At 43.7% G+C, this 27,363-nt stretch overlaps 1 protein-coding gene across 1 annotated transcript in view; it reads right to left on the bottom strand.

Moving 5' to 3' along the window:
- Positions 1 to 27,028, bottom strand: part of HNF1B (HNF1 homeobox B) — a 294,307-nt gene extending 267,279 nt beyond the window's left edge. The window contains exons 1-2 of the mRNA XM_077295511.1: positions 26,552 to 27,028; positions 18,477 to 18,676 (exon numbers count right to left, since the gene is read on the bottom strand). Coding sequence (XP_077151626.1) covers positions 18,477 to 18,676; positions 26,552 to 26,889 — 538 coding nt within the window. The 5' untranslated portion in view covers positions 26,890 to 27,028. The remainder of the gene's footprint in view (positions 1 to 18,476; positions 18,677 to 26,551) is intronic.
- Between the last annotated feature and the right edge of the window lie 335 nt (positions 27,029 to 27,363).

Below are 27,363 nucleotides of genomic sequence, written 5' to 3' on the forward strand. Positions count from 1 at the left end.
TTTCCGCCCACAGAACTGCCGCTCACTGGATTTTTTTTCTTTTTCGGACCATTCTCTGTAAACCCTAGAGATGGTTGTGCGTGAAAATCCCAGTAGATCAGCAGTTTCTGAAATACTCAGACCAGCCCTTCTGGCACCAACAACCATGCCACGTTCAAAGGCACTCAAATCACCTTTCTTCCCCATACTGATGCTCGGTTTGAACTGCAGGAGATTGTCTTGACCATGTCTACATGCCTAAATGCAGTGAGTTGCCGCCATGTGATTGGCTGATTAGAAATTAAGTGTTAACAAGAAGTTGGACAGGTGTACCTAATAAAGTGGCCAGTGAGTGTATATGTTTTATTTATTATTATTTGTGTTTTTTAAATGTATTTTTACATGTTTTTTTGTTTACTTTTTTTTAACCTTTTTTCTTAGTCCCACTATGGGACTTTAACTTTCAGCAGTCTGATCACAGTTCTAATGTATTGCAATGCATGAGCACTGCCATGCATTAGGACTAAGGCTATGTGCACACGTTGCGGATTCCATTGTGGTTTTTTCCGGGCGAATTCTGCAAAATCCGCAGGTAAAATGCCCTGCCTTTTACCTGCAGATTCACTGCAGATTTACTGCAGTTTTTGTGTGGATTTCTCTTGCGTTTTTACACTTGCGGATTCCTATTAAGGCTGCCGTCACACTAGTAGTATTTGGTCAGTGTTTTACATCAGTATTTGTAAGCCAAAACCAGGAGTGGGTGATAAATGCAGAAGTGGTGCGTATGTTTCTATTATACTTTTCCTCTATTTGTTCCACTCCTGGCTTTGGCTTACAAATACTGATGTAAAATACTGACCAAATACTGCTAGTGTGACAGCTGCCTAAGGAATAGGTGTAAAACACTGCGGAATCCGCACAAAAAATTGACATGCTGCAGAAAATAAACCGCAGCGTTTCCACGCGGAATTTTCCGCAACATGTGCACTGCGGATTTTGTTTTCCATAGGTTTACATGGTACTGTACAATGCATGGAAAACTGCTGCGGATTCACAGCCAAATCCGCAACGTGTGCATATACCCTTACAGTCTGCTCTTACACAAACTTGTTAGATCATGCACTGAGCATGAGCTAACAAGTTTGATAGAGCCTGGTGACCTGGAGGTCTTCATGTGGGAGAGGGAGATCCCTCCCTCTGCCTGCCTGCCTTCTAAACACTGCGATCACAGCATTTAGGAGGTTAAAATGCCAGGAACGCTGTGGGCACTACTCCTGGCACTGAGTGCCAGGTATTAGCTGTCAGAATCAGCTGACACCCGGCTGTGCTCGCAAAATCGTCTGGACGTACTCAGTATGTCCAAGGTCCAGAAGCACTTCCTAACCAGGACGTGCTGAGTACATCAACGTTCAGCAAGGGGTTAAAGAGTAGTGTTGAGCATTCCGATACCGCAAGTATCGGGTATCGGCCGATATTTGCAGTATCGGAATTTCGATACCGAGTTCCGATACTTTCAGTATATCGGATACCGGAATCGGAAGTTCCCATAATTCAAAGAGCCAGAATTCAGCCAATGAGGAATCATTAGAAGTGTGGGCACATCGTGTTCTGCATGGTAGGCATGTAACTACTGGCATGGCTGTGATTGGCTGCTGAAATGATGTCATGATGCACTATAAATGTCGCCGCAGCCATTTTGGGTTCACTCTGCTGTGAATTCAGTTAGGGACAGGACGCTGTGTTCTGACTGAGGGCCAGTTTTGAGATAGCGATTTGCTTCATTGTGCTTTACCCAGGCTAATTTAGCAACCGCTGTGTGAGAACCTTGTTTTTGCCTTGCAGAGCTGTTCACGGCTGTCTGCAAGGTGTCTCTGTGAGTGCAGCTCACTCTGTAGTCTGGCCTGCAGCCACCGCTGGTTGTAGTCAGCTCAGGGTGCGTCACTGCCTCATACCGTTCCATTGTCCGTTTTTCAATTAGTGCAGCCTGCTGCACATTTTTTCAAATTTATCCTATTAGTGGCTTTCCATCCATATCCTGCTAGATTGTGGAAAAACACTACATAGGATTACATAGAGGAGCTATTTTTGGCCTTGCAGCGCCGTTCACGGCTGTCTGCACGGTCTATGTGTGAGTGCAGCTCACTCTGTAGTCTGTTCTGCCGCCACAGCCGGTTGTAGTCAGCTCAGGGTGCGTCACTGCCTCATACCGTTCCATTGTCCGTTTTTCAATTAGTGCAGCCTGCTGCACATTTTTTCAAATTTATCCTATTAGTGGCTTTCCATCCATATCCTGCTAGATTGTGCAAAAACACTATATAGGATTACATAGAGGAGCTTTTTTTGGCCTTGCAGTGCCATTCACAGCTGTCTGCATGGTCTCTGTGTGAGTGCAGCTCACTCGATAGTCTGTTCTGCGGAAAAAACTAAAAGTTTATAGAGTTCACCAAACACTCCACTTTACAGTTGTGTAGGCCACATTAGCTCATATTAAAGTCTATACCACACTTGATAAAATTAGTGTTTCTTATACCTGTTAGCAGCTGTTCAGGAATAAGCACACTAAGCCCTTAGTACTTTTCTGCCTATCTTTATCAGTCTACCAAGATGAAGAAGGCAGGGAGTAAGGCACGTGGGTGTGGAGGTGGAGCAGGGAGAGGACGTGGGGATTCTGTGCCTGCTACGGGCACCGGTGACTCATCATCCCCCAGTTTTAGCAGGGAACGGTCCTTCATGTGCAGCTTTGTTGGAGCTCGCCGTACCCCGCTGCTGCGGGACGAACAAATTGAAGCCGTTGTCGGATGGATGGCAGCTAACGCATCGACTTCAATTAGTGCCACATCCTCTCAGGCACAGAGCACTGAAGAGCACCCATCTGTCTCTTCACCACCTGCCAAATTGCCCAGGCAGTCAGAGAGCCCAGGACAGGAGCCATCTCTACTTCTGTTCTCTGAATCTCTTGGCGTGGACAGTGGGGGCCAGCCAAGCAGCACTCGAGAAATGGAAGAAGAGCCAGTATGCAGTGATGCCCAACTGCTTTGTCTCTCTGAATCTGAAGAGGCGGGTGGGCCAGTGCCTCTGGTCAGCACACCTCAGTATGCATCTGATGATAATGAGACTCAGGTGCCACTTTCTGGGTGTACTGTGCTGCCGAGACTACCCAGGAGAAGCAGTTGGTGGAAGAGGGTAGTGTAGATGATGAGGTCCTTGACCCATCATGGCATGAGGTACAGGAAGGTGGTGGGAGCACCTCTGAGGAAGAGATTCCCCGAACGGCCCAAAGAGGGAGAGGGAGGGGGAAGACTGCGGTGCCTGTAGCCTCCACTTCAGCACCCGTTAGGAGCATGCCTCTTCCAAAAGCCAAAACGGGCGCTCCCAAGACTTGCAGTGCCTGGTCCTTTTTTGACACAGTTGCAGATGACATTTGCTTACTCAAATGCAAGGTGTGTCATCAGAAAGTCAAAAGAGGGAAAAGTGTCAGCAACCTCAATACCACAAATATGTGGAAACATGTGCGGACAAAGCACGCGGTGAAGTTACAAAAACACACTGAAGACCTAGGTCAACCTACAGTGGCACCTACCACCTCTTCAGCTTGTGTTGTAGCCTCCTCCTCCAGCTCACACACAGCTGGTTCGGCTTAATCACAGGATCGCCATGGAAGAACCTCTGGCACTGTTGTCCAGAGACCCAGTGTAATTCCACCCACAGCACCACGTTCCCAGTCATCCTCACACTCCCAGCCCAATCTACAGCCATCGGTAGCACAGGCATGGGAGAAAAGGTGGCCATTCTTGGCAAACCACCCCCGAGCACAGGCTCTGAATGCTAGCATTTCAAAACTACTGTCCCTTGAAATGCTGTCATTCAGGCTGGTGGAGACTGCCACCTTCCGTAACTTGATGGCATTGGCAGTCCCACAATACAAAGTGCCCAGCCGCTTTTATTTCAGCAGGCAAGCCGTCCCTGCCCTGCAAAAGCATGTATAGGGAAACATAAAACACGCGCTACTGAACGCCGTCAGTAGCAAGGACAACCTCACCACCAATGCGTGGACCAGTCACCATGGACAGGGACGATACCTTTCCCTCACTGCCCACTGGGTAAATGTTGTGGAGCTGGGTACAGATCGTGCGAGTGGCGCTGTACGTGTTCTGCCAACTCCAAGGATTGCAGGAATCCAGTCTGTACACATTGACTCCTCCTCATACTCAAGTTCCTCTGAATCAGCGCTGCAGGAGCCGTCACAGTCCACCTCCACATGGACCCATGAACGCTTACCTGTTACGACCGATATGAGCACAGCCGTGGCCAAACGTCAACAGGCCGTATTGAAATTAATTTCTTTGGGGAATCGAAGCCACACAGCGCAGGAGCTCTGGAATGCCATAAAGCAGGAAAGCGACATGTGGTTTGTGCCAGCGAATCTCCAGCCAGGCATGGTAGTGTGTGACAATGGCCGAAATCTGGTGGCAGCTCTGGCCCTAGGCAACCTCACTCACATCCCATGTCTGGCACATATGCTCAATTTGGTCGTTCAGAGTTTTTTGAGGGACTATCCGGATCTTGAAGCACTGCTGCACAAGGTCCGCCTAGAGTGTGCTCACTTGCGGTGTTCCAGCATGGCAAGATCGCGTATTGCAGCTCTGCAGCGCCGATTCCGCCTTCCGGAACATCGCATCATATATGACCTACCACTAGGTGGAATTCTACGTTACATATGTTGGAGCGGTTGTGTGAGCAGCAGCCAGCAGTAATGGAGTACCAGCTGCATCAGGCGCAAAGAAGTCGCACTGCGCGCCGTTCAGACTTCACAACCACTGAGTGGGCCACTATGAAGGACATCTGCCAGGTTTTGCGTGCCTTCGATGATTCCACGCAGGTGGCGAGTGCAGATGATGCACTAGTCAGCATGACTATCCCCCTTATCTGCCTGCTTGAAAGAACACTGCAAGCGCTAAGGGAGGAGGTTGTGGACGAGGTGGAGGATGAGGAGTCACAAACGCCATCTGCTTCTGGACAGTCTGCGCAGCGTGTATCCTCACAAAGGCCTAGGCAGGGGACACTTTGTGAGGAGGATGAGGAGGAGTCAATGGAGGAGGAAGACATCTGTCCAGAGGAGGGAGTTACACAAATCTCCAGTAGTCAGTATGCAGAGCGAGGGTGGGGTGATGCAGAGCAGGCAGAGATCACGCCTCAAGCAGGGGACAGCGTTTCTTGGCCAGTTGACAGTCTGCAGAACATGGTTGATTTAATGCTGCAGTGCCTGAGAAACGACCGCCGCATCGCCCACATTCTCAACACGGCTGATTATTGGGTGTACACCCTCCTAGATCCTCGCTACCGGGACAACTGTCAAAGCCTCATAACACCGTTGAACCGGGAGCGTAAAATGCGGGAGTACCAAGACACACTGGTGCAGTCCATCATATTCGCCAGTCCAATTGAGAGCAGAGCTGCTAGTGCTTTACAAAGCAGCTCAGTGCGTCGAGGCAGTGGAGGAAGCTCTGCACAAAGAGGGAGCAGAAGCAGTGCCTCAGCACAAGGCAAGACCAGTATGGCCCAACAGTGGCAAAGTTTTGTGTGCCCACCACAAATGTCTACACCATTACAGATGGCTCCAGTCAGCAGGAGGCAACGTTTCCGTCAGATGGTGACAGACTACATGTCTTGCCCTCTCAGTGTACTCCCAGACGGCACTTCCCCCTTCAAGTATTGAGTCTCTAAGCTGGATACATGGCCAGAGCTTAGCCAGTATGCACTGAAGTTGCTGGCTTGCCTTTCTGCTAGTGTATTATCAGAACGCGTCTTTAGTGCCGCAGGTGGTGTACTAACAGACCGTCGCATGCGACTATCCTCCGATAACGTTGACCGGCTTACTTTTCTGAAAATGAACAAGGCCTGGATCTCGCAGGAATTTGCCACTCCTCTTCCAGATTAAATAATTGGTTGGCAACAGTATCCGGGTCTCCTGTTGTGTTCATGTTTCTAACACCTGAACTGCAATCCCTGGGCTCCAACACCGCCAGTTGCTGCACAGAAGTGCCATCTGCACAGTCAACACATGACCCAGTGTTATAGGGTTTCAGTAACGTCAGCTGATCCCCTGCTGTGTATCCGGCAATGTCTCCTGCTACCTCCACCCTGACACTACAACAGATATTAAAGGGAACCTGTCACCCCGTTTTTTCAGTATGAGATAAAAATACCATTAAATAGGGCCTGAGCTGTGCTGGACAATAGTGTATTTTGTGTACCCTGATTCCCCACCTATGCTGCCGAAATACCTTACCAAAGTCGCCGTTTTCGCCTGTCAATCAAGGTGGTCTGGTCAAATGGGCGTGGTGAAATCGCTTTTTCTCCTTCTCCCCCAGATCTTGCTTATCTTTCCGTTGGTGGCGTAGTGGTTTGCGCATGCCCAACAGCGGAATGCACTGCGCAGCTGAGGAAAAAGAGCGCGATCTGCGCTATTCACCGCTTTATCGCTGGCGGCGGCCATCTTCCTGAGGCCGCGCGTGCGCAGATGGAGCGCTCTGCTGCCCGGGGCTTCAGGAAAATGGCCGCGGGATGCCACGCGTGCGCAGATGGAGATCGCGGCGGCCATTTTCCTGAACCCGATATGCGAACTCGGCTTCAGGAAAATTTCCGCCGCGATCTCCATCTGCGCACGCGCGGCGCACGCGCGGCATCCCGCGGCCATTTTCCTGAAGCCCCGGGCAGCAGAGCGCTCCATCTGCGCACGCACGGCCTCAGGAAGATGGCCGCCGCCAGCAATAAAGCGGTGAATAGCGCAGATCACGCTCTTTTTCTTCAGCTGCGCAGTGCATTCCGCTGTTGGGCATGCGCAAACCACTACGCCACCAACGGAAAGATAAGCAAGATCTGGGGGAGAAGAAGCGATTTCACCACGCCCATTTGCCCAGACCACCTTGATTGACAGGCGAAAACGGCGACTTTGGTAAGGTATTTTGGCAGCATAGGTGGGGAATCAGTGTACACAAAATACACTATTGTCCAGCACAGCTCAGGCCCTATTTAATGGTATTTTTATCTCATACTGAAAAAACGGGGTGACAGGTTCCCTTTAAAGGGAACCTGTCCCCCCCCCCAGGCGTTTGTAACTGAAAGAGCCACCTTGTGCAGCAGTAATGCTGCACAAGGAAAAGGTGGCTCTTTTAGTCATGCTCCTTGCACACGCTGAATTTAACATTTATAAAATGTGTCCCCTCATACTGTGAAACCGTCCCGGAGGTGGGACTTTTCTTCATAATGAGACGCAACACAGCCGTCATTCCTACCCCCTTGGCGCCGTGCGCCGCCTCCTCAGCGTTGTTTGTATCTGTCACGGAGCCTGCGCTGTTATGTTAAACCTTGGGTATGCGCACTGAGCGCTGCCCGTCTTCTGACATCATTTGGTGTTAGGCTGACTGCGCCTGTGCGGCCGCGCTGACCGAGATCCCACCTCACAGTGTCTTCTGATTTATTCACACTGCGGGGCTGAGATTCATGGGCATGCACAGTGCATATCTTCACCTCTCACTCATCTCCCTCCGCCTTCTTCAAACTGTGCAACGTCAGCTGATCCCTAATCGCATGCCACGGCCATGACGCCGCACAGTCTGAAAAAGGCAGAAGGAGATGAGTGAGAGGCGAAGATATCACTGCGCATGCCCATGAATCCCAGCCCCGCAGTGTGAATAAATCAGAAGACACTGCGAGGCGGGATCTCGGTCAGCGCGGCCGCACAGGCGCAGTCAGCCTGACACCAAATGATGTCAGAAGACGAGCAGCGCTCAGTGCGCATGCCCAAGGTTTAACATAACAGCGCAGGCTCCGTGACAGATTCAAACAACGCTGAGGGGGCGGCGCACAGCGCCAAGGGGGTAGGAATGACGGCTCTGTTGCGTCTCTTTACGAAGGAAAGTCCCGCCTCCGGGGCGGTTTCACGGTATGAGGGGACACATTTTATAAGTGTTTAGTTCTGCGTTTGCAAGGAGCATAAATAAAAGAGCCACCTTTTCCTTGTGCGGCATTAGTGCTGCACAAGGTGGCTCTTTCAGTTACAAACACCTGGGGGGGGGTTAAAGGTTCAACTTCCTCCAATTAGTCCTCAGCCTTCACTCTGCTTCTCCTGCATTCCCTGGTCTCCAACACTGCCAGTTGCTTCCCGGAAGTGCCGTTTGCTCAGTCAGCACTTGCTGCCGTGTTATTGGGTTTCAGTAACATCAGCTGATCCCCAGCTGTGTATTCGGCAATTTGGCCTTCTACCTCCACGCTGACACTACAACAGATGTTAAACTGCCTCGAGTGCAGGCCTCGGCCTACACTCTGCTTCTCCTCGATTCCCTGGGCTCCAACACCGCCAGTTGCTGCTCGGAAGTGCTGTCTGCACAGTCAACAGTTGCTCCTCTGTTATTGGGGTTCAGTAACGCCAGCTGCTCCCCTGCTGTGTGTGCGGAAAGACCTACAGTCTGCTCCTCCTGCTTTCCCTGGGCTCCAACACAGCCAGTTGCTGCTCGGAAGTGCTGTCTGCACAGTCAACATTTGCTCCTCTGTTATTGGGGTTCAATAACGCCAGCTGGTCCCCTGCTGTGTGTGCAGGAATACATACAGTCTGCTCCTCCTGTAATCCCTGGGCTCCAACACCGCCAGTTGCTGCTCGGAAGTGCTGTCTGCAGAGTCAACAGCTGCTCCACTGTTATTGGGGTTCAGTAATGTCAGCTGCTCCCCTGCTGTGTGTGCGGCAATTGCTCCTGCTCCCTCCAAACTCACACAACTTCAGAAATTAAACTTGCTCCAATTAGGCTTCGGCCTACACTTTTTTTTTCCATAATCCCTGGGCTTCCACACTGCCAGTTGCTGCCCGGAAGTGCTGTCTGCACAGAGAAAAACACTAGCTCCTGTGTTAGTGGGGTTCAGTAACGCCAGCTGCTCCCCTGCTGTGTGTGCGGCAATTGCTCCTGCTCCCTCCAAACTCACACAACTTCAGAAATTAAACTTGCTCCATTTAGGCTTCGGCCTACACTTTTTTTTTCCTGTAATCCCTGGGCTTCAACACCGCCAGTTGCTGCCCGGAAGTGCTGTCTGCACAGAGAAAAACACTAGCTCCTGTGTTAGTGGGGTTCAGTAACGTCAGCTGCTCCCCTGCTGTGTGTGCGGCAATTGCTCCTGCTCCCTCCAAACTCCCACAACTTCAGAAATTAAACTTGCTCCAATTAGGCTTCGGCCTACACTCTTTTTTTTTGTAATCTCTGAGCTTCAACACCGCCAGTTGCTGCCCGGAAGTGCTGTCTGCACAGAGAAAAACACTAGCTCCTGTGTTAGTGGGGTTCAGTAACGCCAGCTGCTCCCCTGCTGTGTGTGTGGCAATTGCTCCTGCTCCCTCCAAACTCACACAACTTCAGAAATTAAACTTGCTCCAATTAGGCTTCGGCCTACACTCTTTTTTTTCTGTAATCCCTGGGCTTCAACACCGCCAGTTGCTGCCCGGAAGTGCTGTCTGCACAGAGAAAAACACTAGCTCCTGTGTTAGTGGGGTTCAGTAACGTCAGCTGCTCCCCTGCTGTGTGTGCGGCAATTGCTCCTGCTCCCTCCAAACTCCCACAACTTCAGAAATTAAACTTGCTCCAATTAGGCTTCGGCCTACACTCTTTTTTTTTGTAATCTCTGAGCTTCAACACCGCCAGTTGCTGCCCGGAAGTGCTGTCTGCACAGAGAAAAACACTAGTTCCTGTGTTATTGGGGTTCAGTAATGTCAGCTGATCCCCTGCTGTGTATCCGGCAATTTTTCCTGCTCCCTCCACACTCACACTACTACAGAAATTAAAGGGAACCTGTCCCCCCCAGGTGTCTGTAACTAAAAAAGCCACCTTGTGCAGCAATCACATGTTGTGTTCATGTTTCTACCACCTGAACTGCAATCCCTGGGCTCCAACACCGCCAGTTGCTGCACAGAAGTGCCATCTGCACAGTCAACACATGACCCAGTGTTATAGGGTTTCAGTAACGTCAGCTGATCCCCTTCTGTGTATCCGGCAATGTCTCCTGCAACCTCCACCCTGACACTACAACAGATATTAAAGGGAACCTGTCCCCCCCCAGGCGTTTGTAACTGAAAGAGCCACCTTGTGCAGCAGTAATGCTGCACAAGGAAAAGGTGGCTCTTTTAGTTATTCCCCTTACACACGCTGAAGTTAACACTTATAAAATGTGTGCCCTCATACCGTGAAACCGTCCTGGAGGCGGGACTTTCCTTCTTTATGAGACGCAGCACAGCCGTCATTCATACCCCCTTGGCGCCGGGCGCCGCCTCCTCAGCGTTGTTTGAATCTGTCCTGGAGCTTGCGCTGTTATGTTATCCCTTAGCCATGCACGGTTTGCGCTGCCCGTCTTCCGACATCATTTGTTGTCAGGCTAGCTAAGCCTGTGTGGCCGCCCTGCCCGAGTTCCCACCCCGCAGTGTCTTCAGATTTATTCACACTGCGGGGCTGTGATTCCTGGGCATGCGCAGTGCATTTCTTGGCCTCTCACTCATCTCCTTCCGCCTTCTTCAGACTGTGCCGCGTCACGGCCGTGGCATGTGATTAGGGATCAGCTGATGTGGCACAGTCTGAGGAAGGCGGAAGGAGATGAGTGAGAGTCCAAGATATGCACTGCACATGCCCCGGAATCCCAGCCCCGCGGTGTGAATAAATCTGAAGACACTGCGGGGCTGGGATTCCTGGGCATGTGCAGTGCATTTCTTAGCCTCTCACTCATCTCCTTCCGCCTTCTTCAGACTGTGCCACGTCACGGCCGTGGCATGTGATTAGGGATCAGCTGACGCAGCACAGTCTGAAGAAGGCGGAAGGAGATGAGTGAGAGTCCAAGATATGCACTGCACATGCCCCGGAATCCCAGCCCCGCAGCGTGAATAAATCTGAAGACACTGCGGGGCTGGGATTCATGGGCATGCACAGTGCATTTCTTGGCCTCTCACTCATCTCCTTCCGCCTTCTTCAGACTGTGCTGCGTCACGGCCGTGGCATGTGATTAGGGATCAGCTGACGCCGCACAGTCTGAAGAAGGTGGAAGGAGATGAGTGAGAGTCCAAGATATGCACTGCGCATGCCCCGGAATCCCAGCCCCGCAGTGTGAATAAATCTGAAGACACTGTGGGGTGGGATCTCGGGCAGGGCGGCTGCACAGGCGCAGCCAGCCTGACAACAAATGATGTCTGAAGACGGGCAGCGCTAACTGCACATGGCCAAGGGATAACATAACAGCGCAGGCTCCGGGACAGATTCAAAGAACGCTGAGGAGGCGGCGCACGGCGCCAAGGGGGTATGAATGACGGCTGTGCTGCATTTCATTAAGAAGGAAAGGCCCGCCTCTTGGACGGTTTCATGGTATGAGGGTACACATTTTATAAGTGTTTACTTCAGCGTTTGCAAGGAGCATAATTAAAAGAGCCACCTTTTCCTTGTGCAGCATTAGTGCTACACAAGGTGGCTCTTTTAGTTGCAAATGCCTGGGGGGGTTAAAGGTTCCCTTTCAACTTGCTCCAATTAGGCCTCAGCCTACACTCTGTATCTCATGTAATACCTGGGCTCCAACACCGCCAGTTGCTGCTCAGAAGTGTCTTTGGCATGGGTACTCCCTCCTGCCCAGCCTGGTTCCAGCACGCCAGCTGTTTCCGGGAAGTTTCCAAGTCACTTTGCCACAAATCCGTTGTCCTGTCGTGTTGTGGTCGGGTTAGCCGACTCTATGGTGCCTGCAGTTTAGGTACTTCTTATGTGGGCTGCGGTATCTGGCAATGAAGGCTGGTTCCATAGTGCCAATAGGACAAGCACCCCCTGTAGGACTGTGGGTTCTGGTAACTCCGGCCGGCCCGCGGCCTTGCAATTTTTTGTTCATGTGGACATTCTGCTGACTATCTGAGTTCCAGCACCATTAGCTGGTTCTTTAGAAGTCAATCTTAAAAAGGTCCCCCTGGGTTCCAGTACCGTCAGCTGGTTCCAGGCAGAGCCTTTGGCTTAGGTGCCTGCTTCTGGGTATCCGAGTTCCACCAACATCTGGTGGTCCTTGGTAGTGCTTTCTGGCACGGGTGCCTCCTGCTTAGTAACCAGGTTCCAGTACCGTCAGCTGGTCCTCGGTAGTTCCATTGGCTCTTGTTCCTTCGGCTAGCCATCCGGGTTCCAGTACCGTCAGCTGGTTCTCGGCAGTGTCTTTTGCTCTTGTACCTTCTGCTCCCCATCCTGGTTCCAGTACCGTCAGCTGGTTTCGGACAGAGCCTTTGGCTTAGGTGCCTCCTTCTGGGTATCCGAGTTCCACCAATGTCTGGTGGTCCTTGGTAGTGCTTTCTGGCACGGGTACCTCCTGCTTCGTAACCGGGCTCCAGTACCGTCAGCTGGTCCTCGGTAGTTCCATTGGCTCTTGCACCTTCGGCTAGCCATCCGGGTTCCAGTACCGTCAGCTGGTTCTCGGCAGTTCCTCAGCCTTCTTGTACCTTCTGCTACATTTCCAAGTTCAAGACCCTAAAGACGACGACCCTGAAGACCACCCCATAGATGACGATGAGCCCGGAGACGACGACCCTTGAGAGGATGATGAAGAAGAAAGTGTGGGACAAGTAAAAAAGAAGGTGAAGAGCATGGAAGTAGTGAAACATAAATATCTGACAAAATATAAAAAAAATCTTAACATAGTCAATAGCTTTGTAACTCCGAACGTCTTAAAAAAAACAAACCATTCCTGCTATTCCATTTGATTTGCCAAAACCTCTATGCCTTTAATGTCTCCTCCACCTCCCCCAATACATCCGACATTATTCTTAGTTGTTTAGTTGTTTTCCTTCATGTAGAATTAACCTACAAGTAAAGAAAGGGTTTATTTTAATTCCGATATTTTTGTCCCATTGACTTGCATTGGTATCGGGTATCGGTATCGGCGATATCCGATATTTTTTGAATATCGGCCGATCCAATCCGATACCGATACTTTTGAATATCGGAAGTTATCGCTCAACACTATAAAAGAGTAACCCTTTAATTTTTTTCTTAGATCAAAAGTACTCATGAAAATAAGACAATTGGTAATATATCTTATTAGAGAAATCTGCTTCTTTCTTCTCCTGATCTCTTGATCATTCGATCTCAAATTTCTCAATTCATGGTTAAAATCTCTCTTTATTGAATATATATTTAACATATTTCACCCATAAAGGGAGAGTGAAAGGTCAATCTGGGAGGCAAAAGAAACAAATGTCTCAGATAAGATATATTACAAAGTTGCTTATTTTCATGTGTACAATTGATTTTTAAATAAAAACTTAAACAACAGTTATTCTTTATGTGAAAGGGAACCTGTCAGCAGGATTGTGCTCAGTAAACTACAGACACTGTCAGGTTGGCACCGTTATACTGTCTAAAATGATACCTTGGTTGGTGAAATCTGTCTTGTGGTTGAGGCTTTATGTGGTGCTCTGCTTAGGTATTCATCTGTATAGTTTTTGACAGGTCACTGATCTCTCAGTGATCTGCCCCCCATTTTACATACTGCATAGAATTTTGTTTGAAGTTAAATATGGAAAATGCTTAAGGGTTAAAGGAACCTGTGACCAGGTTTGGCCAATACGAGTTATGGTTTCAGGGCTTATATACAGCTTTCTCTAATGCTGTATACAACCCCCTGATCCCACCTGTAAGAGAAGAAAAATAACTTTTATTATGCTCACCTGGGGGCAGTCCGGTCCAATGGGTGTCACTCTTCTTGGTCCGGCGCCTCCATCTTCTTGTGATGCCGTCCTCCTACTTGCTTCATGTGGATGACGTGTCCCTGCATCATCCACACAGGCTCCCCAGAATCGCGCTTCTGTGCAGGCGTACGTCTATGCCCTGCTGAGGGCAGAGTAAGGTACTGCAGTGCGCAGGCGCCGGGAAAGGTCATAGAGGCCCAGCGCCTGCGCACTGCAGGACTTTGCTCTGCCATCAACAGGGCAGTACGCCTGCGCAGGAGCGCAATTCTGGGGAGCCTGTGTGGATTAAGCAGGGACACGTCATCCAAATGAAGCAAGCAGGAGGACGACATTGCAAGAAGATGGGAGGCGCCGGACAAAGAAGAGCGACATTTATCAGACCAGACTGCCCCCCAGGTGAGTATAATAAAAGATATTTTTCTTCTCTTACGGGTCACATCTGGGGCTTATATACAGAATTATAATTATAGAACGCTGTATATAAGTCCTGAAAGGGGGTGGCTGTAACTCGTGTCGGCCAAACCTGGTCACAGGTTCACTTAAACAGACCTTCAAGCACCACTATACATGAAAAGAAAAAATGATGAACAGCTTCTTTAATAATGGTGAGAAATTATAAGAATTATATAATTAGTAATGTATTAAAGCTTTTATTTCTCCTGGCTATATACAGTTCTATTTTTTAAAGGTTGTGATGCACCTTTTTCACTTAGAATTTGCATTGTATAGTAAAACAATTCCACAATGACATGGTATTTTTGACTGGTATGTCATTTATGTCACAATTAACCACTAACAGCAAAAAACCTTAGCAAAACATTTTTTTTTTTTACATTAAATAGTGTTGTTATATGACTCAAGTTAGCTATAACCAATAAATAAGGTAGCACTCTGTAGCACTATAGCATACAAACATGAAATATATGAAGTTTTAATTGTATTACTGCTCTAGAAAATTACAAAAATTGAGAATACTTAAATTGGCCAATTCATGTGTACCCGGCAGCCACGATAAGGTAATTCTTGTTGCTTTGAACCTGCCTCTGTGAATTCTCTCTTGCGCTAAAGCCTATATTTGTATGGGAAGGTGGATCCTACAGTAACTAAAACCGCCAGATGCTGTGAGGGGTGGAGTGCTCAGTCAGAGAACCTTAGTATACAAATGTCAAAAGACTGACCGGCACATCCAAACCGAAACAGGTGTGAACAGGCACTTACTAAGAGTAGCCATCTCCATATATAACCACCAAATAAAGTAGTACTCTGTAGCACTATAGCATGCAAACATGAAATATATGAAAATTTAATTGCATTACTGCTCTAGAAAATTAGAAAAATTGAGAATACTTAGCTCATAAATTGGCCTATTTGTGTGTACCTGGTGGCCACGATAAGGCAATTAGCCATAAAGATAGTTTATACATGTCAAATTTCAATCAAATTTCACATATAATAATAGGATTAATTTATAGCTCAGAGCCACGGACTCCTTGCTTTGTCATGTACTCCAACAGGTTGCTAGGTGACAACACCACGCAGGGTACATCGGGCAGCACAATAACGTAACTGTATCATGATACCCGTGTCCACTGACATAGTAGAGGTGATAGGAGGCCACCATACTGTATGTGGGTTGGTGGGAGGACCATTATACTGTATTGGGGCTGTAGTGGACCATCATACTGTGTGGAGAGCCATCACACTGTATAGGGCTTTGCGGAGACTATCATACTGAATGAGAGGCTGTGAGTAACCATCATACTGTATTGGGGCTGTTGGGGACCATCATGCTGTGTAGTAGGAACATCATACTGTATAGAGGGCTGTGTGGGGAATACCATACTGAATAGGAGACTGTGGGAGGCCATTATACTGTATAGGAAGCTGTGAGGGACCATCATACTATATGGGAGGCTGTGGAGGGACCATCCTTTGTGAGATGGTTGTGGGAGGTCCATCATACTATGTGGGGTGGTTATGGTGAACAATTTGCTGTGTTGGGAGGCTGTGGTGGACCATCATACTGTGTGAGGGGCTGTAATAACCATCATATTGGATAAGAGGATGTGGAGACCTTAATATTGTAAACAGGGTGATGTGATGGACATCATACTGTATGGGGTCTTTGGTAAACATCACACTGTATATGGGGGAAGTGGTGAATACCATACTGCATAGGGGGCTGTGGTGATCATACTACTGTGTGGGTTGCTCAGGGGCATTATATTTTATGTGGGGTATTGTGGGGTCATCATGCCATTTAGGGGCATTCTACTGTGTGGGGGCATCATACTCAATGGGGGTCAGGAAGAGGGTGAAAGCACACTGGAGAATCATTATCACTATAGGGTAAGCACAGGAAACATTATTATTATTGTAAGAAAGCACAGGGAGACATTATTACTGTATGGTGCTGTATAGCTGTAAGGAGACACAGGGGAGCATTATTACTTTTTTAGGGGCACAGAGGTAGTATAGTACTGCTATACAGGGCACAGAAGGGTCATTATTACTGTATTGGGCAGTGATTATAGCACTATATGATTTTTGTAGAGGTTGTGGAATGTGAGTAGATGGCGGAAAGCAATAAACCAAAGATGTCTGTGTGCTACATTTTGCAGGGACGAGTTGTGGATGGGAGAAGAGGTCATGGCAGTCTAGGCTGAATGGAAAAGAATAGGGAAAATGAAGGACAACAATCAATTGAGAATATCACTGATGAGAACCTGTACAGTATACACATTTATGGTCTGGAGATCACTGGTGTATTAATATAAATATGGCAACTGTATGTTGGTTATATCATTGTAGTGCAGTGGATTTGGTTAAACGTATTGTGTAGCCTTGAGGTCAAAGTCTGTCGTCTCTCTATGTGACCGCAGACTTGTGATTCCTTTCAGCACATGCATTGCACACTGTCTGGGTTCTTCAGCGGCAGGAGTGGGCCATCATCTGACTGCAAGTTTTTGATTTGCATACTTCAGACCACATTCAACTAGACATGCCATACCTTGCTTAATTCACTTGCATTGAGAGAGGTCACGCATGTTTAGTCGGCATGTGACCACCTCTATGCAAATCGCATATTTGAGATCACATGTCTGCTCCCTCCCAGTGATGGAAAATCCTGACAGCGCACTATACTGATGTTGGAAGAAGTCACAAGTCTGCAGTCACATAGAGTATCTGCACACTTTATCCTCAAGCCTGGATAAGGTGTTATTATCATTATTGTATATGCTGGTAATATTTGGTTCTGGTTTAGTAATATTTGTCTGTTATATTACAACATTATCGTTGTGGTATTATTTATTATTATTTTGTATTGTTATTATTAGTAGTATTATTAAATCTTATGGTTATCCTAACCGTATTAATAAAAATATTGGTCTTGAAAATCTTGGTTTTCTCCAGGCAGGGTTATATACACATGTAGTCAAAATTGTTGGTACCTATCGAGGACACAGAAAAATGCATGGCGGAGGTTCTTCGTAAATTTTGGGCTGCATTTCAGAAAAAGGAGTTGGGGATTTTATTATTAATGGTGTCGTCATTGATGAAATGCAGATAACCATCATGCAATACCATTAGGGAGGCACTTAATTGGCTCAAAATCTGATCAACAGCAGAACAAAGACCCCAAACATAGAGACCTGAACTCAACATCATTGAGTCTGTCTGGAATTACATGAAAAGACAAAGGGATTTGCGGAAGCTTACATCTATGGAAGATATGTGGTCAATCTTCCAAAATGTTTGGAACAACTTCCCTGCTGAGATCCTTCAAAAATTGTGCACCGATGTACCTAGAAGAAATTATGCTTTGATGCTATGTTGAAAGCAAACGGTGATCTAGGCAAATATTGATTAGATTTAGATTTATCTTTTGTTCACTTTGCAATTCCGTAGTTGATAGAAATAAAGAACTAGCACTTCTTTTTAAAAGCAATTTTACTTTGTAGCAGTTTTCCACTCCTGCCTAAAACTTTTGCAAGTTATATATATTAAATATTATTGGTTAATTGATTCAAAGGTATTGGTGTTGATAACTATTAATGTTTGTTTCATAATATGATTTTATGAACAACTAGTTTAGTGATGTGCTGTGATCATAATCAAATTCTCTTGAAATGACGTCTTTCAGTTCTATGCTTGTAACTGAAAATTACTTTGTTTATATGCAATAATAAAAATTATCTAAAGTTATGCTTTCATGTGTTAATAATCCCAATTATGCAGTGTGTCTTTGAAAGCTCATTTTCAGAAACAACCAAGATTCTCTCTTTAAAAACAAATCTATTACCCAGATTAGCTACTCACTCTGGAAGGCCTGGTGTGTCAGTTCGTTAAATATACAGCTCATAGATTTTATTAGGGACCAAGTAACGTTTTTTTTTTATGGTAAAGCTTAAAAAATATAACCCATGGGAATGGGTTTCCCTAACTTACAGCTGATTATTAGGGATTAGTGTGAATGAACGTGCTCAGCTAACGTGTTATCCGAGAATGCTGGGATGTTATCCCAGCATCTTGGGGTTCCTCGACTTATATGTTCAAATCCCTGCAACACGTGGGGATTGCCTAACAAAGAGGCAACAACACTTTATCAGAGATCATACGCTCATCACTACTAGAGATCCCAACAGGAAAACACTCTGATAAGATTATTAGAAGGTGGGTTAAGCCATAACAATAGCATGCAAATATTTGGATCCATAATCTAATAACACTTGCAGGAGTGTGGGCTTTGAAAGTTAATACTTACGTCTTAGAATCTCTCTTTGTTTCCTGACATACCAGGTATATAGAGCAGCGCGTTTTTGGGTTTTCATGGGAGTCCCTTTGTTAAGATGTTGAGAAAGATGTGATTGGTTCAGTCCAGTAATATCAACGACTTCTCTTTGGGGAATGTTATGTTGCTGCATGTATCCTTTAATCATCTTTGCAGCTCTCCATGGATCTTCACTATAAAAAAACATGCACATCACATTAATTCTACTGTATTCATTATAATCAGATACACAATCTCAGGGATTGATAACATAGTAGACTTTAGGACAACCCCTTAAAGCTACTCAGAATATAAAGAAGTGATGCTTCCAACTAACTTATTAAGACACAACCTTGAAGCATATGACCACACAAGGTAATAATAAAAATATATATACCTTTATTGTTATTGGTTAAAACGTATGCAAGAACAGTGCCAAGTCAATTTATAACTAACAACAATTATAATTTAACAAAACCAGAGTAAACACAATGAGGAGAAAAAGGGTGCACCCACTAAAAAGTGCTGCACCATGGAAATAGCGGGTGCGTGCACGTGGATTAAAGCATGGGTAAGGACCTTTGATGGGAACATTGTTTCTTTATGGGGCATCGGTGTGTTCACCTCATAATGAGGTAGCTATATTTATTGTGGCACCTTAGGCATTAAGCACTTTAGCGGACTACTGATTTATTAGGATTGTTCCGGTACCCCCCATCTGAATGCTCATGCTATTTCCATGGTGCAGCACTTTTTAGTGGGTGCACCCTTTTTCTCCTCATTGTATTTACTCTGGTTTTGTTAAATTATAATTGTTGTTAGTTATAAATTGACTTGGCACTGTTCTTGCATACGTTTTAACCAATAACAATAAAGGTATATATATTTTTATTATTACCTTGTGTGGTCATATGCTTCAAGGTTGTGTCTTAATAATGTATTCATTATAATGTATTTAATGTTATGCACACAGAAGTGGAAGTCAGTCGTCCTCAAATCTTTTTCTGGTCAGGATGGCAGACTTGATCTGCATTTTTGTATTTTGGTTCTCATGTTTTTTACATAAATGGTATCATCCTTTCCATTTCATATGGCTTAAGTAAGTGTCCAGCAGTCTGGCCTTGACATGTTTGCGTGTTCTAAGTAAAGTGGGAAAAATAAGCATTTGATACACTGCCGATTTTGCAAGTTTTCCCACCTACAAAGAATGGAAAGATCTGTAATTTTTTTCATAGGTACACTTCATCTGTGAGAGATAGAATCTATAAAAGAAAAACAGTAAATCACATTGTATGATTTTTACTTAATTAGCATTTTATTGCATAAAATAAACATTTGATACAATAGAAAAATAGAACTTAATATTTGGCACAGAATCCTTTGTTTGCAATTACAGAGGTCAGATGTTTCACACACGGCAGCAGAATTTTGACCCAGTTTCAGGGCTGTCAAGGACAACATCGAGTTAAATCTCCCTTCAAAGCTTTGTCTTTTCTATTTGGGTTCAGTTCTGGAGACTGGCTAGGCTACTCCAAGACCTTAAAATGCTTCTTACGGAGCCATTCTTTAGTTGCTCTCTCTGTGTGTTTCAGGTTATTGTCAAGCTGGAAGACCCAGCCACGACCCATCTTCAATGCAACTAATTGGGAAGGAGGTTATTGGCAAAAATCTTAAAATACATCCATCCTCCCATCAATACGGTGCAGTCGTACTGTACCCTTTGTAGAAAAGCACCCCCAAAGTATGATGGTTGCTCCACTATGCTTCACGGTTGGGACGGTGTTCTTGGGGTTGTACTCATCATTCTTTTTCTTCCAAACACACCGAGTGGAGTTGATACCAAAAAGTTCTATTTTGGTCTTATCTGACCACATGAACCTTCTCCCATGCCTCCTCTAAATCATCCAGATGGTCACTGGCGATCTTCAAAGGGGCCAGGACATGTGCTAGAGTGAACAGGAAGACCTGGTGTGCTCTGCAGGATTTTAATCCATAATAGCGTAGTGTGTTACTAAAGGTAATGTTTTAGACTATGGCCCAGCTTTCTTCAGGTCATTGACCAGGTCCTGCCATGTACTTCTGGGTTGATTCCCGACCTTTCTCAGTATCATCCTTAACCCACGAGGCTAGATTTTATGAGAAAGTTTGACAGTCACCATGTGTTTCTTCCATTTTCAAATAATTGTGCCAACAGTTGTTGCCTTCTCACCAAGCTGCTTGCCTATTGTTCTGTAGCCCACCCCAGCCTTGTGCAGGTCTACAATTTTGTCCTTAGTGTCCTTACACAACTCCTTGGTTTTGGCCATGGTGGAGAGGTTGAAGTGTGATTGAGTGTGTGGACAGGCAACATGTTCAAACAGGTGCAATTAATACAGGTAATGAGTGCAGAGTAGAGGGCTTCTTAAAGAAAAACGATCAGTTCTGTGAGTTACAGACGTCTAGCTGTTGGTAGGTGATCAAATGCTTATTTCATGCAATAAAATGCAATTTAATTATTTAAAAATCTTACAATGTGATTTTTTTGGTTTATATTTTTAGATTCTGTCTCTCACAGTTGAAGTGAACCTACGATAAAAATTAAAGACCACTCTATTCCTTGTAGGTGAGAAAACTTGCAAAATTGGTAGTGTATCAAATGCTTATTTTCCCCTCTGTAGATTAATGAAATCATGCAAACCACAGACCATTTAAAGTATGCTAGAAGGACAGTTAATTTAACTACACCTTATAATCTTCAAATGGAGAAGGGATTCTGTATTGTCCATGATACCACTTTAAGATTAGATGTGAAATAATTTAAGACTTATATAAAGTGTATGTATGCCACTGCATCCTTCATGAGGTAGGAATGCAGGTTACAGGCATAGCAATTTAAGAACATAAGTGCTGAAAGCACCAGTTAATACAGGCTGTTTCCTTAGACATTCCATTGATATCAGATGAATAAATATTTTGTCAACAGGGTGAGCGCAAAACTTCCCTTTATCAGATGTTTTCTGGTGGCTCAGTGGATAGCTCTGTAACCTATCCTAGGTACAAATCCCAACAAGAACGGTATCTGCAAGAAGATTTTATAATCCCTGTGTTTATGTGCATTTCATCTAGGTACTCCACTTTCCAAAGACATACTAATATGGAATGTAGATTGGGAGCTTAAATGGAACTGTATTGATGAGGTTTGTAAAGTGCTGTGGATATTGCACTTTATAATTATGTAAAATAGATATTTATTATTTAACTTTTTTATAGCTTCAGGTTCATACAAATCTAATCTACTCTAATCACCCACTGGTTAACATGGTACAATATTTTTCCTGTCACAAATTGTTCTTGAAAATTAATTTTCAAAATAACTGGTAAATACAATCATCATTAGTTGCATATGAAAGCAAGTGAAGTGTCTAAGAATGTCTAAGAAAAAATGTGAAAGACAGGTCCAGATATGACCCCATAGGCTGACATGTCAATGAACAAAACTAAAAAAAATCCTCTTTATAGAATTATGAGCAGAAACCTTTTACAAAATAATCAGCGTCCCTCAGGATTTGTAACCACCTAAAGCCTGATTCATCCTGGAATAATAAGGAAACATAACTATAGAACTGGCGCAATTCACAGTAAATAATAATTTGATCAAGCAATTTAGATGAGCTGTGTAGCCACACAAATCCACTTCCAAATGAGTCATTAGTACATTAAAACTGATAGCCACAGCATCCTGAAAAGACAGTTTACTGCTAGAAACCTAACGCCAGTCTAGTGACAATGTGTACTTTATGACGTCCTGCATATGTGAGTCGTCATCCATGCTCCTCATTGAGACATTCCTCTGTCATGAGATAATGTACATGCCCAGTAATATAGATCTATAGCTACAAATTATGTGGATGTAAAATCCATGCTGAAACAGGGAATAATCTTGAAAATTACAAATTAATAACACAATACATTTTCTCTACCTCCATGAAAGTTTATAGTGTCCATAATAATGTACTATCCTTAATTCTATTATTGTAAGTAAAAATATCTTATAAACTACTATTGTACTATTTACTACTAATACAACAATTGTGTAACAGATGTAACCTACAATACTATTCCATATTTATTTTTGCACTTTATTTCTGCATCTCCGTTCGTAAAAACGTAGCAATTTACAATGGTGATTAGATGAAAACTAAGGGTAAACGTTGACCGTCAAGGTCTACTTAGTATAAAACATATACAGGTGCCATTTAAATAAATATACACATGTATTTATAACCACATCTCCAATTGAAGTAGTTATTTGCTAAAGCCTCCCTCTAATAATAAGGCAAATCCAGAGCTAGCATTGATAATCAGCACTTCGAGAAGAAATGTAAAAAACAAAAATATTTAAGCATATTAAACATCAAAATCTTTTGCACTGAAATGTGACATGTTGTTACTTTGGTTAAGGTATATTCATATCATGCCATTTATGTCTGTAGGCTTCTATAGACCAAATATAGTGATAGCATGGCATACATTTGGTTAGACTTTTAAAATAGACTCAATATGCACCTGTACAGTATTGCATTTTAGAACAAATTATACCCTAGTCCTTTGCAAAGGACATTAAACCAAACTGCAATATATTGTTGTAGACAAAATACAACTTATTTAAAAAAACTTTTTTTTAAATAATAAATAAGTAATAATTGAGAAAAAGTCCATATTATATATTAAATGTTCTTTTAACTGTCATAATATAATAATAATATTGTTTTTATATTAGTTACATTATTTAAGAAGCTATTTTATGCATAATAATAATATAGTTAATTGTTTAGCATGTTTAATTGGAAAGTTTCTAACCAAGTGTAATATATGAAATAAGATGGTCATCCCATTAATATAGCACCATCAGCTGTCTTAATAAAATGAAAATCTTACAGTAAGTCTATGCTTTATATAGCTTATTAGAATACTGTGGCAAGTGTAAAAAGATTTATGTAAACAACTTACTAAGAATTAACTCTGTCCAAAATGTTTAATTCTCTTATGGCATTGTTATTTTATGAAAACCTGAAAGACCTAATTTAGGACATGTACACACTCATGTGGTTTACATGTGGTTTTTGCCTCAGGTAGAATGCACAGTAGCACACAGAAAATAAAAACCAGGAATATTAATGGAGCATTGTAGGGTGATTAAGGGGCACACTGTATTGTTGTAGTAAGTTCAGCGTGCCTCCTTTCTTCACATCTACTTTTTTTTTTCTTTTTTAGAAGTTAATCATGGCAAATGCATCTGAACAATATGTTACAGCAGTGTGACATTTTAGATGGTAAAAAAAAAAAATTATTACAGTACATTAAAAAAGTTATATAGAAGTTTAACTTTAAATTGTGAAATTAATTAGATAAAAAAGTCATCATGTGATCTATTTTATTAATGCACATTGCACAGGTATAAAAATAGGCAACAGATGGCATTAGAAGCTGCTCTAGCTTCAACTTGAGCAAAATGGCAATGACAAAAATATATATATTTATTATCCATATTTTGAAAGCAAGCAAGGAGAGGAAAGGCAAAGAAAGGGTGAAATAAAATGTATCTATAACTAATGAATTCCCTGTAAAGTGTTATTTTGGAAATGATGTAGCATGAGTGCTTGTCCACAAGCATGGGGACAGCATGCAAACTCCTTGCAAACACACACACATACACACATATATATATATATATATATATATATATATATATATATATATATATATATATATATATGTGTGTGTGTACTATATATATATATACATATATATACTATATTTATACAGTATTTATGCTATATGTATTTACATATATATATATTTCTCTATATACATATTTATGCACTGAATTACTTCTTCATGTACCTATAATTCAGTGAATTACTTTTCACTACTGCGCTCTAAATCAAGCAGTAGTTCATAGTGTTGAAATATATATTTATTATCTCAGCTATGTGGTATAAAGGTTACAAATGTAAAAACTAGATTTTACCACTTTAACTATAAGGAATAAAATAGTCATAGAAATAATACTAGTAATAGTATTAGCAATAATATGATTTATGATACACACATCCCTACACACTTTACCAGAACAACTAATAATTCTGAGTAGTGAAAGTGCTGTTTACAATCTGAGGAGCCAGGGGAGGCCGAAAAGCTAAAAGTGCTTCATTTGTAGAATGGCTTAGACGTCTTAACCCTTAGAGGGTGGTACTCATAAAATTGTCAGTAATTCTGCTCACATTATATAGTATTAGGGCGCAAGCAGTGTGGTAAATACTGGTGTATGAAGGAAGAATAGTGAGAACAGGACAAAAGTCCATGTATAAATTGTGTAAGGCATGCCATATATATTGTGCACTAGTGAGTATGGTAGGACACATAACAGAGATTAGATAGATAGATAGATAGAGATAATAGAAGGCTGGATGATAGATTCTACATGACCCATGTTACTAATATCACACGGCCCTCATATTCCTATGTACGATCCTACATTAGTCCCAGGACATTATTACTATCGATGGCAGGACGACCCCAGTAGGGTGATCTCTAGCCGTCAGCTAGCCCCCGTGCATAGCCCGTGCCTCGCTATAATGTGCCCAGTAGCGTGGTGTCGGCTCACACAATGTCTCCTACAGGTACAGTGCACATTCAGCAACACGTCAGGTAACTCGGCATAACATGGCCGCCTGCCTCCCTCACCTTTACCGCGCTCATGTGCGCCCTTCATGAGGAGGCTATTTCCTCCAGTCATCTTGTGGCTTCCGAGATTTCTCTCTTAACTCGTTAATGTAGGACCATAGAACTTACACAGAGCTGTGACCAGAATGTGGCTTATTTACCGCCACATTATTTACCTTCCTCAGTGTGCCCGGCATACAAGTGCGGCAAGCACCGCCAATAATGATTACTGGCAGTCAGACAAGTGGCTGTAGTGATACCGCCAGCTCTGTGCGCTCCAAGCTGTGAGACATCTTATTCCCTTTCAAAGTCACAACTTCATGCAGGTCAATCACGACTCTATGCAGGTCAATCACGATTCCACTGATCCCGAGTCCAGAAGAGAAACTACGTTACATGGCCCGTGTCACCTCGCACCAGGAGAGCAGCTCTGTGCTACACTGTTACTACTGTAGTATCGCCATAGCTGTCTCTCTCACTATAATATATAAATAGATGTATGTATACCATACACTATATTACATAATTCAATGTAATTTATCGCACATCTATTATTTATTATATAGTTATTTATTTTCGTACTACTCCTTTTTTATATTTCTACCAATTCTTTTTAGAACGTGTATTTTTATCTGTCTCGCTATCAATAGTGTCCACCAAATAATCTATTTCTTTATAAATCCATAACATAACTATCACTGTATTTATGTGCAGTATGCACACATATATATACACACACACACAAATATATATATATATACATACACACACGTATTTATATATATATACATATATATATATATATATATATATATACATTAATACCCACATTAAATATAAATATATATAGGTACATATATTCATTTATATAAACACACATATATAAATCTCTATATATACCCACAAATATGTATATACATATATATATATGTATATATATATATATATATATATATATATATATATACACACACACACACAATCTATTTATCTATCTATCTATCTATCTATCTATCTATCTATCTATCTATATACACACACACATATAAATAAATATATATAACTATATGTGCACGCATATATATATATATATACACACACACAAATATGTATACACTTGTATAGGCACATGCACTTACACCTTACACACATGCATTTATATATATACACACACACACACACACACACACACACACACACACACACACACACACACACACACACACACACACACACACACACGTATAAATATATATATACGCTTCCACACACACTGTGTATTAATCCATCTCTCTGGTCACTGTGTATAGATGAAGGGGTGGCCGAGTTACTATATCGGTATGAAGTCCGACCCCAAATCTCACCTCAGCATTCTGTCCACCTCGGCTCTCTGCTCAGCCGCTTCTTCTGTGTTGAGGGACTGCAGCTCTTTGAGGATTGGCGGGGTGTCAAAGTCCTCCCCATCCTCTGAGCCCTCATCTCCAGAAAGTTTGCCCTTGTGGTGCCCATTAGTGAGAGTGTGGAAGATGGGCTTGGTGTCAGGGTCGTGCCCAGGAGACATGTGTAAGTTCTCCAGCTTCACACCAAAGCTGGGTGTGGGGATAAGATCCTCCAAGGCTTGAATGAGCAAGTCTTTGGTTATTCCGGAGTTCAGGAGAGCATTCAGTAGTTCCTGCTGCAAAGACGATAATTTGGAGACCATTTTCCAGGGGAGGGACGGAGAAAGCGAAGAAAAAATGATTCAATCCCCTGGCACTGAACACCTGTTCTCCTGGTGCCTGCAGAAAACTTTCAGGAAACTCCTACACAGGGCCAGCTTCTTCTAAGCAGACATGCTCTCCTCCATGGGACATCATACATAACACATGCAAATGAGTGGGAAGGCAACACCATCATCCAAGGGTGCCAGGAGAGGAGGAGACTGGAGGCTGGGCTCATTTTCCCTTTTTTTTCTGCTAGTGACAACACTCATTTATTGGCTCTGTTTATCGCTCAAACACTGGGTGAACTTTGGACTTGTTAAGCAAGAAGCCACCAAGTGCAAAAAAGAATGGAAAAGAAAAATTTCATTGGTTCCAACAACCCACAGATTGGCCTTGTTGTAGGAGGTATGTGTGTAAGTAGATGTGGTGTACAAACTGCTACTCATACTGCCACACCACATAGTGAACTAACA

Source organism: Ranitomeya variabilis, chromosome 3, assembly GCF_051348905.1.
Source record: "Ranitomeya variabilis isolate aRanVar5 chromosome 3, aRanVar5.hap1, whole genome shotgun sequence".
NCBI lineage: Eukaryota > Metazoa > Chordata > Amphibia > Anura > Dendrobatidae > Ranitomeya > Ranitomeya variabilis.